We start from the raw sequence: 14,289 nt of genomic DNA on the forward strand, positions 1-14,289 counted from the left end.
CAAAAGTAACAGTTGGTATCTGGTGTGGTCACCAGCTGCATTAAGTACTGCGGTGCATCTCCTCATGGACTGATACCCCACTCTTCCACCAAGGCACCTACAAGTTCCTGGACATTTCTGGGAGGGAATGGCCCTAGCATTTACCCTCCGATCCATCAGGTCCCAGACATGCTCAATGGGATTCAGATCCGGGCTCTTCGCTGGCCATGGCAGAACACTGACATTCCTGTCTTGCAGGAAATCATGCACAGAATGAGCAGAATGGCTGGTGGCATTGTCATGCTGAAGGGTCATGTCAAGATGAACCTGCAGGAAGGGTACCACATGAGGGAGGAGGATGTCTTCCCTGTAATGCACAGTTTGAGATTGCCTACAATGACAACAAGCTCAGTCCGATAATGCTGCGACACATCGCCCCAGACCATGACGGACCCTCCACCTCCAAATCGATCCCGCTCCAGAGTATAGACCTTGGTGTAATGCTCATTTCTTCTACGATAAACATGAATCCAACCATCAACCCTGGTGAGACAACTGCAACTTGTCATTTAAGAGCACTTTTTGCCAGTCCTGTTTGGTCCAGCTACTGTGGATTTGTGCCCATAGGCAACGTTGTTGCCGGTGATGTCTGGTGAGGACAAGCCCTCAGTCCAGCCTCTCTCGGTCTATTGCGGACAGTCTGAACACTGATGGAGAGATTGTGCGTTCTTGGTGTAACTCGGGCAGTTGTTGTTGCCATCCTGTACCTTTCCTGTTACACATGGTCTGCCACTGCGAGGACAATCAGCTGTCAGTCCTGTCTCCCTGTAGCGCTGTCTTAGGTGTTGAAAGACAGGGTCCTGAAAAAGGGACATTTATTTTCTGGAGTTTATTAGTGTTTAATTTTTCAGAAATAAACACTAGTATATCTTGACTAGATAAGTATTCAACCCAAGAGTCTTTCTGGGTGAGTCTCTAAGATCCTTGCACACCTGGATTGTATAACATTTGCACATTATTATAAAAAAATCTTCAATCTCTGTCAAGTTGGTTGTTGACCTTCTTCTTCGATGAGGTTTATATAATAATATATAATAATAATATATATGCCATTTAGCAGACGCTTTTATCCAAAGCGACTTACAGTCATGTGTGCATACATTCTACGTATGGGTGGTCCCGGGGATCGAACCCACTACCCTGGCATTACAAGCGCCATGCTCTACCAACTGAGCTACACAGGACCATTTAACGGCGGTTGGCATCCAATATATTTTGCATTACCGCCACCTACTAGACTGGAGTAAAACTCCCTTATACTTTGCTTGACAAAATAAAACAAATACCCTCCCACACTATTTTGTGTAGATTGTTAAAAAAAGGTTTAAATCCATTTTCATCCCACTTTGTAACACAACAAACTGTGGAAAACGTTCAAGTGCTGCTGACGGATGTGTGTGCGTGCATGTGTGTCTGGTCACTGTAGGATAAGTGGGGGACCTCTTCCTGTCTGTCTCTCTGTGCGGTGGGCCCTTTGTCTCCCTGCAGTCCTTGGGGACACAGACCACGTCTGCCCTACCTGACAATTGTTTAGCATGAGGAGCACAGGGAGGCAGACGGGGGGGGGGGGGGGATAATTTTGCACGCCCAATTTTTCAGTTTTTGATTTGTTAAAAAAGTTTGAAATATCCAATAGATGTTGTTCCACTTCATGATTGTGTCCCACTTGTTGTTGATTCTTCACAAAAAAATACAGTTTTATATCTTTATGTTTGAAGCCTGAAATGTGGCAAAAGGTCGCAAAGTTCAAGGGGGCCGAATACTTTCACAAGGCACTGTACATATGAGATAAGCAATGCAAGACATGTAAACATTATTAAAGTGACTGGTGTTCCATTATTTAAAGTGGCCAATGATTTCAAGTCTGTATGTAGGCAGCAGCCTCTCTGTGTTAGTGATGGCTGCTTAACAGTCTGATGGCCTTGAGATAGAAGCTGTTTTTCAGTGTCTCGGTCCCAGTTTTTATGCACCTGTGCTGACCTGGCCTTCTGGATTGTAGCGGGTGAACAGGCAGTGGCTCGGGTGGTTGTTGTCCTTGGGTGATCTTTTTGGCCTTCCTGTGACTTTGGGTGCCGTAGGTGTCCTGGAGGGTAGGTAGTTTGCCCCCGGGATGCATTGTGCAGACCGTACAACTTCTGGAGAGCCTTGCGGTTGTGGGTGGTGCAGTTGCCGTACCAGGCGGTGATACAGCCCAACAGGATGCTCTCTATTGTACATCTGTAAAGCTTTGTGAGGGTTTTAGATAACAAGCCAAATTTCTTCAGCCTCCTGAGGCTGTCTATGTGGGTGGAACATTTCAGTTTGACCGTGATGAGGAACTTAAAACTTTCCACCTTCTCCACTGCTGTCCAATCGATGTGGATGAGGGGTGCTCCCTCTGCTGTTTCTTGTTCTCCAGGAAAAACATCACAGACAGACTGATATTCTGCTAAAGGTACATGGATTGGACTGCTGAGGACTGGGGTAAAGTCATTTTCTTTACGATTGTTTGGGGCATCTGTAAAAAAGCTTGTCCGAAGAAGACAAGTTGAGCGCTACCATCAGTCCTGTGTCATGCCAACAGTAAAGCAACCTGAGACCATTCATATGTGGGGTTGCTTCTCAGCCAAGGGAGTGGGCTCACTCACAATTTTGCCTAAGAACACAGCCATGTATAAAGAATGGTACCAACACATCCTCCGAGAGCAACTTCTCCCAACTATCCAGGAACAATTTGGTGACGAACAATGTCTTTTCCAGCATGATGGAGCACCTTTCCATAAGGCAAAAGCGATAACCAAGTGGCCCGGGGAACAAAACATCAATATTTTGGGTCCATGGCCAGGAAACCCCCAGACCTTAATCCCATTGAAAACTTGTGGTCAATCCTCAAGAGTGTGCGTGGACAAGCAAAACGCCACAAATTCTGACAAACCCCAAGCATTGATTATGCAAGAATGGGCTGACATCAGTCAGGATGTGGCCCAGAAGTTAATTGACAGCATGCCAGGGCAGATTGCAGAGTTCTTGAAAAAGAAGGGTCAACACTGCAAATATTGACTCTTTGCATCAACTTCATGTAATTGTCAATAAAGCCTTTGACACTTATGAAATGCTTATAATTATACTTCAGTATTCCATAGTAACATCTGACCAAACATCTAAAGACACTGAAGCAGCAAACTTTGTGGAAATTAATATTTGTCATTCTCAAAACTTTTGTAGTAAACCAACCCTCTCTGCCCATTCATCGCCATTTTAGCTGTTGTTGTTGTCTTAGCTGATTAGCTGTTACACGTTGTTGCCTTAGCTAGCTCTCCCAATCAACACCTGTGATTGTATTATGCCTCTCTTTGTCTCTCTCAAATGTCAATATGCCTTGTACACTGTTGTTTAGGATAGTTATTATTGTCTCAGTTTACTGCAGAGCCCCTAGTATCCCTCAGATACCTCCCACCTCCCACACATGTGGTGACCTCACCCACCCTCACCTCACCCCGTCCAGAGATGCAACCTCTCTATTCTACCACACCCAGAAATGGTCTCCTTTTATTCTCTGTCCCCAACGCACTAGACAACCAGTTTTGATAGCCTTTAGCCGTACCCTCATCCTACACCTCCTCTGTTCCTCAGGTGATTTGGAGGTTAACCCAGGCCCTGCATGTCCCCAGGCACTCTCAATTGTTGACCTCTGTAACTGAAAAAGCCTTGGTTTCATGCATGTTAACATCAGAAGCCTTCTCCCTAAGTTTGTTTTACTCACTGCTTTAGCACACTCCTCCAACGCTGATGTCCTCGCCGTGTCTAAATCCTGGCTAAGGAAGGCCACCAAAAAGTCTGAGATTTCCATCCCCAACTACAACATTTTCCGTCAAGATAGAACTGCTAAAGGGGGAGGAGTTGCAATCTACTGCAGAGTTCTGTCACACTTTCCAGTTCTATGCCCAAACAGTTCGAGCTTCTAATTCTAAAAATGAATATCTCCAGAAATAAGTCTCTCACTGTTGCTGCCTGTTATAGACCCCCCTCAGCTCCCAGCTGTGCCCTGGACACCATATGTGAATTGATTGCCCCCCATCTATCTTCAGAGTTCGTTCTGTTAGTTGAGCTAAACTGGGATATGCTTAACACCCCGGCAGTCCTACAATCTAAGCTAGATGCCCTCAATCTCACACAAATGATCAAGGAACCCACCAGGTACAACCTTAAATCCGTAAACATGGGCACCCTCATAGATATCATCCTGACCAACTTGCCCTCCAAAAACACCTCTGCTGTTTTCAATCAGGATCTCAGCGATCACTGCCTCATTGCCTGCATCCGCGATGGGTCCGGTCAAACGACCACCCCTCATCACTGTCGCTCCCTAAAACACTTCTGCGAGCAGGCCTTTCTAATCGACCTGGCCCAGGTATCCTGGAAGGATATTGACCTCATCCCGTCAGTTGAGGATGCCTGGTCGTTCTTAAAAAGTAATTTCCTCACCATCTTAAATAAGCTGGCCCCTTTCAAAAAAACTCCAGACTTGAATGCCCTCGACCAGCACAAAAACATTCTGTGGTGGACGGCACTAGCATCGAATAGTCACTGCGATATGCAACTTTTCACGGAAGTCAGGAACTAATACACGCAGTCAGTTTGGAAAGCAGGCTAGCTTTTTCAAACAAATTTGCATCCTGTAGCTCTAACTCAAGCCACTGCAGTGAGGCAAGGTAACACTGTCACCACCGATAAATCTAGAATTTCAATAAGCATTTCTCTACGGCTGGCCATGCTTTCCTCCTGGCTACTCCAACCCTGGCCAACTGCTCTGCACCCCCTGCAGCTGCTTGCCCAAGCCTCCCCAGCTTCTCCTTCACCCAAATCCAGATAGCAGATGTTCTGAAAGAGCTGTAATACCTAGACCCGTACAAATCAGCTGGGCTAGACAATCTGGACCCTCTCTTTCTGAAATGATCTGCCGCCATTGTTGCAACCCCTATTACCAGTCTGTTCAACCTCTTGCGTATTGTCTGAGATCCCTAAAGATTGGAAAGCTGCCGCGGTCATCCCCCTCTTCAAAGGGGGAGACACTCTAGACCCAAATTGTGATAGACCTATTTCCATCCTGGCCTGTCTTTCTAACGTCTTCAAAAGCCAAGTTAATAAACAGATCACTGATCATTTTGAATCCCACCGTACCTTCTCCACTGTGCAATCCGGTTTCCGAGCTGGTCACAGGTGCAACTCAGCCATGCTCAAGATACTAAACGATATCATAACCTCCATCGATAAAAAACAGTACTGTGCAGCCATCTTCATTGACCTGGCCAAGGCTTTCAACTCAGTCATTCACCATATTCTTAATAGGCAGACTCAACAGCCTTGGTTTCTCAAATGATTGCCTCGCCTTGTTCACCAACTAGAATTCAATGTGTCAAATCGGAGGGCCTGTTGTCCGGACCTCTGGCAATCTCTATGGGGGTACCACAGGGTTCAATTCTCGGGCTGACTATTTTCTCTGTATATATCAATACAATAATTGCTGCTGGTGATTCCCTAATCCACCTCTACGCAGACGACACCATTCTGTATACTTCTGGCCCTTCTTTGGACGCTGTATTAACTAACCTCCAAACCAGCTTCAATGCCATACAACACTCCTTTCATTGGCCTCCAACTGCTCTTAAACGCTAGTAAAACCAAATGCATGCTTTTCAACCATTTGCTGGACGGTTCTGACTTAGAATATGTGGACAACTACAAATACCTAGGTGTCTGGCTAGACTGTAAACTCTCCTTCCAGACTCATATTAAACATCTCAAATCCAAAATTAAATCTAGAATCAGCTTCCTATTTCGCAACAAAGCCTCCTTCACTCATGCTGCCAACCATACCCTCGTAAAACTGACTATCCTACCGTTCCTTGACTTCGGCGATGTCATTTACAGAATAGCTTCCAATACTCTACTCAGCAAACTGGATGCAGTCTATCACAGTGCCATCTATTTTGTCACCCCCACGACCTGTATGCTCTAGTCGGCTGACCCTCGCTACATATTCGTCGCCAGACCCTCTGGCTCCAGGTCATCTATAAGTCTATGCTAGGTAAAGCTCCGCCTTATCTCGGCTCACTGGTCACAATAACAACACCATAGCACGCGCTCCAGCAGGTATATTTCACTGGTCATCCCCAATGCCAACACCTCGTTTTGCCACCGTTCCTTCCAGTTCTCTGCTGCTAATGACTGGAACAAATTGCAAAAATCGCTGAAGCTGGAGACTTGTATTTCCCTCACTAACTTTAAACATCAGCTATCTGAGCAGCTAACCGATCGCTGCAGCTGTGCATAGCCCATCTGTAAATAGCCCACCCAATCTACCTCCTCATCCCCATACAGTTTTTATTTACTTTTCTGCTCTTTTGCACACCAGTATTTCTACGTGCACATCATCTGCTCATCTATCACTCCAGTGTTAATTTGCTAAACTGTAATTACTTCACTACTATGGCCTATTTATTGCTTTACCACCTCACGCCATTTGCACACACTATATAGACTTTTTTTTCTATTGTGTTATTGACTGTACGCTTGTGTGTAACTCTGTGTTGTTGTTTGTGTCGCACTGCTTTGCTTTATATTGGCCAGGTCGCAGTTGTAAATGAGAACTTGTTCTCAACTAGCCTACCTGGTTAAATAAAGGTTAAATAAATGAAGTAATTAAATGGCCAAGCAGTCATGGGTGAATAGGGAGAACAAGATGGGGCTGAGCACACACCCTTGTGGGGCCCCAGTGTTGAGGATCAGCAAAGTTGAGATGCTGTTTCCTACCATCACCACCTGGGGTCGGCCCTTCATGAAGTCCAGGACCCAATCGCACAGGGTGGGGTTGAGACTCGGGGCCTCAAGCTTAATGTTGAGCTTGGAGGGTATTATAGTTTTGAATGCTGAGCTATAGTCAATGAATAGCATTCTTACATAGGTATTCCTCTTGTCCAGATGGGATAGGTCAGTGTGATGGTGATTGCATCGTCTGTGGACCTATTTGGGCGGTAAGCAAATTGAAGTGGGTCTAGGGTGACATAAGGTGGAGGTGATAGGATCATTCATCATTGCAGCCTGCTTGTCTGGATGTTTGGACCCGTATCCACAAAGCGCCTCAGAGTAGGAGTGCTGATCTAGGATCTGTTCATATAATCCTACTCCTGAGACGCTTTGTGGAGATGGGCCCTGAACACTGAGAGGTTGAGGTTGTGCTTGTGTGGCGACTATAGACTCCTGGACTGGGTACAGAAAAAGAAGTGGATGTGAATGCACTTTTTTTCCCAGATGAGAAGTGAGAGGCACTAGGACCATTGTCTTGGTGTGTGTTTGTGTGGCTGGGTTTGTGTGGCTGGGTTTATCTTTCCAATTATGTTTGTGTCTCTTTGTGTGAGTGGATTTATGTTGTCATACTGTAGCAGCCGTGTTGGTACATACTTGATATTGAAATGGTTACATAAAGGGGGCTGAGGCTATGAGCATTTGGGTTATGAAAAGAGGTGGTAGAGAGAGGAGGAACAGGAATGGGTTAGTATTGAGGGAGGGGCAGATTCAGGGATATCATAGATTCAAGTCCCAAATAGCACCCTTATTCCCTTGTGCACTACTGGTCAAAAATTGGAGCCATGGAGTTCATTCTTGTCTTGTGTGACCACGCTGTGATCTCAAATCTGTAGTGACATGCAAGCTGCCCACCCACCACAGTTTAATATTACTCTCTGTTTGACTCTTGCCAGTCTCTTGCCAGTCTCTTGCCATTCAGTCTATCTTTATACCTCCCAATTTTTCCCTCACCACTGCTGAGACAGGTCTGGGAGAGGAAATGGCTGCATGATTGTGGTTAAGAGAGTGGACTTCTAACTGTGTGTGTATGTATCGTTCATAATTCCCCTGAATGTCCAGACAGTGTCTGGGTCCCTGCTTTGTGTTGTATCAGTGACTCTGTCCAGAATCAGAATGTTCAATGTTCAAGAAGGCAAAAGAATAAACAAGTCTTCTTGTACAAAAACACGTTTTAATTCAATAATGCAAAATTTCTGAAAAAACTGCGGCAACATTTTTTTGTTCTCATCGTTTTAGTCACTATTGCATCTCAACCATATTATCCACAGCATAAAAAGCAGTTTGTTTCAAAATTTACACTGATCATTCAGATAGCATTTCTGAAAAGTCATATTTTTACTTCTCTCTTACCCAGTCTGTCTCTCACACACACACACACACACACACACACACACACACACCCATTCAAGGCCAGACACACACACATTTAACTAACCTTGTTGGGGGGTACAATTGATTCCCATTCAAAATCATATTTTCCTTAACCCTAAACCCCATAGAAATATAATTTTTCCTTGTGGAGACAAACTAAAATGTCCACAGTTAAATTTGTGTTTATTTACCATTCTTGTGGAGACTTATTGTTTACTTACCATTCTTGTGGAGACTTATTGTTTACTTACCATTCTTGTGGAGACTTTTTGTTTACTTACCATTCTTGTGGAGACTTTGTTTATTTACCATTCTTGTGGAGACTTCTTATCCAGTCCCCACAAGTATAGTTAGACAGACAGACACTGCAGTAGTTTCACACAGACCCTTCTGTGCATTAACATTTGCTTCTGTGGAGTATAACAAGGTTGACTGAGGGTCTGGGGTCAGGTTAGATTCAGATGTTGTGGTGAACCGTGTCCAATCTATTGTATGTTTGAGTTGACCAGAATGCACTGTAGGTGATGATAGTGCTGATGCAGCCTCTAGTCTCCGTATAGGGAGGGGTGGGTCTTACAGGTGCAACTGGGACCACCGAGGTACTAGTAACAGGGTTGCTTGTACAGTACATTTTCACACACACACTATAACATTCAGCAAACCCTGTTTCGACCTGCCTTCGACCCACCTTTGTTTAGGTGTCGTCTTCAAAAACGCTCACAAACAAAAACACGCTCTCTTGGAATTGTATTACATTGCTTTCTGACATTACACACTCCTTTCTCACTGACTGTCACATAACAAACATTATTGATTTTTTTTCCTTCTGTTGACTAGTTGAGTTAAAGAGTCTTTGTGTTTCTCTGCGATAAAGAGTCTTCAGTCTTCTCTGTACACTGGTGGCACGTGGATACCCTAACAGGGTCTCCAACAACATGAATGCTGGGATAGCTGAATGTCACACTACTGTGTGATATGTAAAGGACCATTTCCTGTGAGGTCACTTCCTCTTTAATGGTGCGTTGTTGACTGATGGCTGGGTGTAGCTGAGGCAACACACTGGATGTGTCACAATGTGTGTGAAAGTCGGGACCTCCAATCACATTTCCCTAACTGTCTTAACCTGATGAGAGAACTACATGGCGAGGTTCTCTTCTGCACTGTTGAACCAATCTAGTAAATGTGAAGGTGGAGTTAAGATGGAGTATCGTCTTGTTAATGTCCAAAAGCTCTTTTTCAGTTTCCCCTGAAAAACAGACTCAATCGTATTCCTCCGACGCCGCAGATGGTGCTCCTGTCTCCTTAGGCCTGCTTTTTGATTGGAGAAATGTCTATTGTATGTTACCCCTTATCTTTTGACCAAGCTGAAAAGTTTGCGAGAGCAGAGAAGATTGCTTTCTGATTATATTATAATGGCGCTGATTATTGATAAGGCAAAAACAAGAGTCTGTCCATTCAGTTTGTTGTCTTTAAATAATTTTTGAATTATCTGATGAAGAGGAGTCATTTTCATCCTCTTTGGCCCTTATGCCACCTGAGTCAGTCTGACCCTGCCTCGCTCCATTCGCCAACTGAGTCCACTGTGTTCCATCTCCGCCCACTTTCCCTCAACTGCCCAATCAGATGCTGCCGTATCTCCTCTCAACCAATAAAGAGCTGGGGGGGATTGAACAAGATTTAGGTTTTGTTGTTTGGAGTGACGGGCACTTGAACACCTTTCTGTCCTGTTGCTATGGACACAAGAAATGGCAGTGGAGCCAAGAGTCAAAACACTTTTTGAAAAATGTACTGTACAAAGTGCACAAACTGTTTCATGCACGCTATTACGGTACATGTAAGTCAGACATTCAGAACTGTAACTCACCCAGTTTGTACTTCTCTCTGGCCTCGGCCCTCTCCTTGGCATCAAAGTACCAGACAGTGATGGCATAGCTGTAACACACAATGATCTGATCAGACTGACAACAGAGATTCTCAGCTCACAAGCAAGTACAGACTAATTCAGCACAGTATAGTACAGCATAGAAGGTTAAGTCTGTGCTATATACGGTCAGTGGAGGGTTAAGTCTGAGCTGGTTTTGGTCCGTGGAGGGTTAAGTCAGGGTCATTGCCTCTCCTGTGGGGCTTCTCAGTGGGGTTGTGTTGTTTATTCCTGTCTCTCTCCCTCAAGCACGAGAGCTGCAACTGAACCAACCGCCCTCCCTCTCTCCCTCCACCCCTGACCCCAATCCCAGTCAGGAAATACGTTCTTCCTGTCCTGAGCCCCACCTCACCCCCCAGCTGTCAGACAGAGAGGAGAGGACTAACTAATGAACTAGAATCACGTGTCAAATTTTTGTGGCGTACTTCTGACTACTGCGTTCCAGCATTCAGTATGTATATGAAAAAAATAATCTGCATGATCACAACATCATGAATAGGCTCTGGCTGAGTTCATACTTCTCTCAACAGTGGATCATCAGCATGAGAGTGGATCTATAATCTGTTAAAGGGATACGTCGGGATTTTGGCAATGAAGCCCTTTATCTACTTCCCCAGAGTCAGAACTCTGAACTCCCGGATACCATTTTGATGTTGTCTTGCGTGCAGTTTGAAGGAATTTGCTAATGAGTGTTAGCGCATGCTAGCAGATACCATAGACTTCCAGTCACTGCACTAACACTAGTTATCGTTGACTCGCGAAACTACCTCTAACTTCCTTCGTACCGGATGCAGAGACATACAAATGGTATCCATGAGTTCATCGGACTCTGAAGTATCCCTTTAACAGAGCAGGCTTCCCCAACACCATTAAGAGCCTTTAGTGAACAGATACTGTGTGTGAAGGCAAAAAAGTGGGTTAGAGGTTGTAACGGCTCGGCAGAGAGGAAGGGTGGTGGGGGTGGGGGTTAAGTGGGATGTGGTTATGGTCAAACGATGTGGCACACTTTCAGGGAACTGAAAGCAGTGGGAGTCATCCAAAAACCCTCTCTGGGAATGACTTTGTGTGCCTTAGTACATAGTAAATCTCTGAGTATACAATACCTATGGGACATTTGTGTGTGAGTGTGTGGGAGATGGGATACGTTGCGTCTCAGCGAGCATGCAGTGGCTTTGTAAGTGTACATTCTGTGTCACCTCTCTGACCCTAGTGCGAGTCCATGTCAGCATACATTTGTGTGTGTGTGTGTGCGCGCGCTCGCTCGGGGAGGGGCCATACGGGTACGCCTGGTGCCCAAATAGATGACGTATGGCACGCAGCTGAGAGTTGAGTAGATTTGGTTCAGTCAGATATCCTGGTGAGTCCTTCCAAGCTAGCTAGGTTATGCTGGCAACAAAAGCAGCACTGTGCTAGTTGAAACAGGTAAAAGAAAGAGATGTTTATTTAGATATGCGAGGGAGAAATAACTTTGTAGTACTGGTCACCATCTGGATGTCACCGTGACATGCCAATTAGCTAACGCGACGACAAGCGGTTGCAACGGTATTGTATGGAGGTGCTACGTCGTTGCTTCCCCCGGGGCAGCCGTATCACATGTCGCTGGCGAGGGGTTAATGTCGCCAATTTGTTCCATCCCACTTTATTTTGAGAAGGATAGCAGCCTACACAAGAAACAAATACGCAATACTGCATGTGGTAGTAACCACCTAGGTGTCAACATGATACAGTCTAACGTTACTGCTCAACGGGGAGAGTTTGTGCCGCATGCCGGCAACACAACAACACCAAGGGGCCCTCTTGGCGAGCAGGGGAAGTATCTAGATAGTGTAGCTAAGTATCAGGCCAGGATGACAGCTAAAGCATGGTTTTCACCAAAACATTACAACTACGGCATTATAGTAAAAAAAAAATTATAAAAAAAAAAATCCTAATTTAAAAACTTAATGATTCTGAACACTCTCCCAAGTCCCAAATTCGGCAGACAAGTTTCAAATTCTCACTGAACTTTCTAGCCACAAGCATAAATTAGCTAGCTGGGAAGGGCTCATCAGGACGAATGTTTAAATCGGTTTGTCTCCACTCGACTCTCAGCTGCGCGACATACATCATCAATTTGTGCACCAAGCGTGTCCGTATATCCTTTCCCGTGTGTGTGGTCACTCACCGTGTAGCGTAGGCTGGCTTAACCTCGTGTGGGTTCCTGCGGTCGGACCAGAAGATGAGCAGACGGTCAAACAGCGGTTCTATGTTGGCCACCACACTCTTCCCCTCTGGATAGATCTGCAGCAAACCTCCTTGAACCTGACCACACACACAAATAGGTGTCATGTTAGATGCACAGTGCCTTATCCATAGCCTTGAGGTTAGAGAGGCAGGTGAGTAGCCAGAGGGTTGCCGGTTCAAAACCCATGGCAGACAGGGAAAATCTGGTGGGACTGTAAAATACGGTAGATTAGATATGAGACTCGATGTTCCATTGTACCTTGACATCCCAGTTCTTGTTGAGATAGTAAATGCAGGTGATGCAGCGGCCGTCACCGTTAGGGTTGTCCACGTGACGGATGTACCCTGTGCCGTTACCTGGGTAACAGGCCACCATAGCCTGAGGAGAGAAGACGGGGATGTCGGTTACAGTAAGAACACACACCTCGGGCCTCCCGAGTAGCGCAGCGGTCAAAGGCACTACATTGCAGTGCAGGGCCTGGGTTCATTCCCGGGCTGTGCCACAACTGGCCGTGGCCGGGAGTCCCATTGGACGTTAACATTTCCCCACCGCCCACTTCGCTTCCCTTTATTGAACGGGGCTTGGTTGTTTCATCGCCCCCAACCAATGCGTTCAAAGGATCACTCCCTTTTGACACTGAAAAGCCCTATACAGTTTGACCATGAAATGCATGCTACCAGCAGGATGCACAGCCAACCACTATGGTTTGCATGCCCTGCCGAAGGAACCTATATCATGCAGAGTAGGTGGAAGTTCGTTGGTCCCCAGTGATGGTGAGTATACTGGTAGCTAGACAATAGGCTTCTGGTTATGTATATTTTGATAATCATTATCACCATTATCGCTAGCATAGCTTGCTAGCTAGCTAACGTTAGCCTACCTAATACAATTCAGATTTGGCTTGGAAACACGATAACATCATGATTGCGATCATCATGATTGTGATGTTGCCAGATTGACTTTAGATGCTAAATACTGTAACCTTAGCCAGCTTAACTAAGATTGAGGGGACTGCCTTATTTTAACATGCTAACGTTAACATTGCTAGCTAGCTATTTTTGACAAACAGTAATGGCAACATTGCCATCTCTCTAAAGTCAATTTGATAACATTTGATGGCAAAATGGTTTCCTACCAATTATTTGCCTACTTTAGCAAAGCCATCGTATTTCCATGCCACTCTAAGTTAGTGTCATTTAGACTACAGTCACATTAGCCTCTGATGTGCAACCAATGTCTAGGGCACAAATTAATATTGGATGCAGCTATGGTGGTATTAACTAGCTAACTCATGCATGACTACAATAGTGTACTAACTAGCAGCAACAAACTCAAACCAACCGAGGTCAATAGCAAAACATGTCACAGTTGGTTGCAGAGTGTAAGGGCGTCACCGGCCTGAATCTAATCCAATCTGGAGTCAGTCAGTCTACATCTATAAAGCATAGAATTCGCTTTCAAACAAGATTACGTTCTTTCTCGAGCTATGTTTATATTTGAGGTATGATGATAGTTGTTGACCGTTTTTTTCCTGATAGACAAAGTGCACAGTTGGAAGGAGCAAAGTTGGATTTCATTACATGTCCAGCAATGTGATTGCAATGGTTTAATGACCTCCAATTTTTTATTCACTGTTCACTTGATATTTTTAAAGCTTGTCGGGCAAGACCTCCGAATGAAAGACACATGTACCCTTGCCAGTCTCCCTCGACTCTAATGAAAAGGACATGCCATCCTGAGGCATAACTGAACAGTGGCTATGTGTGTATGTGTTTCACAGAAACATATATGGAGCCAGCACATGGAAACTTGCAAGATGATGTGATTGACGGGCTTGATACTGATGTCTCGTCTTTTTTTTTTTAATGATTGAATTGAATCAGTCAAT

General features: G+C 45.0%; 1 protein-coding gene across 2 annotated transcripts in view; it reads right to left on the bottom strand.

Annotated features, from left to right (window-relative positions):
• Positions 1–1,089: 1,089 nt before the first annotated feature.
• LOC124005619 overlaps positions 1,090–14,289 on the bottom strand; it is a 33,362-nt gene continuing 20,162 nt past the window's right edge. Inside the window, exons 3-7 of one of the 2 annotated variants that reach the window (XR_006833657.1) lie at positions 12,660–12,779; positions 12,342–12,478; positions 10,121–10,188; positions 8,581–9,986; positions 1,090–1,102 (exon numbers count right to left, since the gene is read on the bottom strand). Coding sequence is in view for 1 of the 2 variants with exons in the window: in XM_046315036.1 (XP_046170992.1) it covers positions 9,934–9,986; positions 10,121–10,188; positions 12,342–12,478; positions 12,660–12,779 (378 nt within the window). In the remaining variant the exon portion in view is untranslated. Of the gene's footprint in view, positions 1,103–8,036; positions 9,987–10,120; positions 10,189–12,341; positions 12,479–12,659; positions 12,780–14,289 lie in introns of those variants that run through there. The other variant, XM_046315036.1, reaches the window with a different exon arrangement.

The sequence above is a fragment of the Oncorhynchus gorbuscha genome, linkage group LG19 (assembly GCF_021184085.1).
Source record: "Oncorhynchus gorbuscha isolate QuinsamMale2020 ecotype Even-year linkage group LG19, OgorEven_v1.0, whole genome shotgun sequence".
In the NCBI taxonomy this organism is placed as follows: Eukaryota; Metazoa; Chordata; class Actinopteri; order Salmoniformes; family Salmonidae; genus Oncorhynchus; species Oncorhynchus gorbuscha.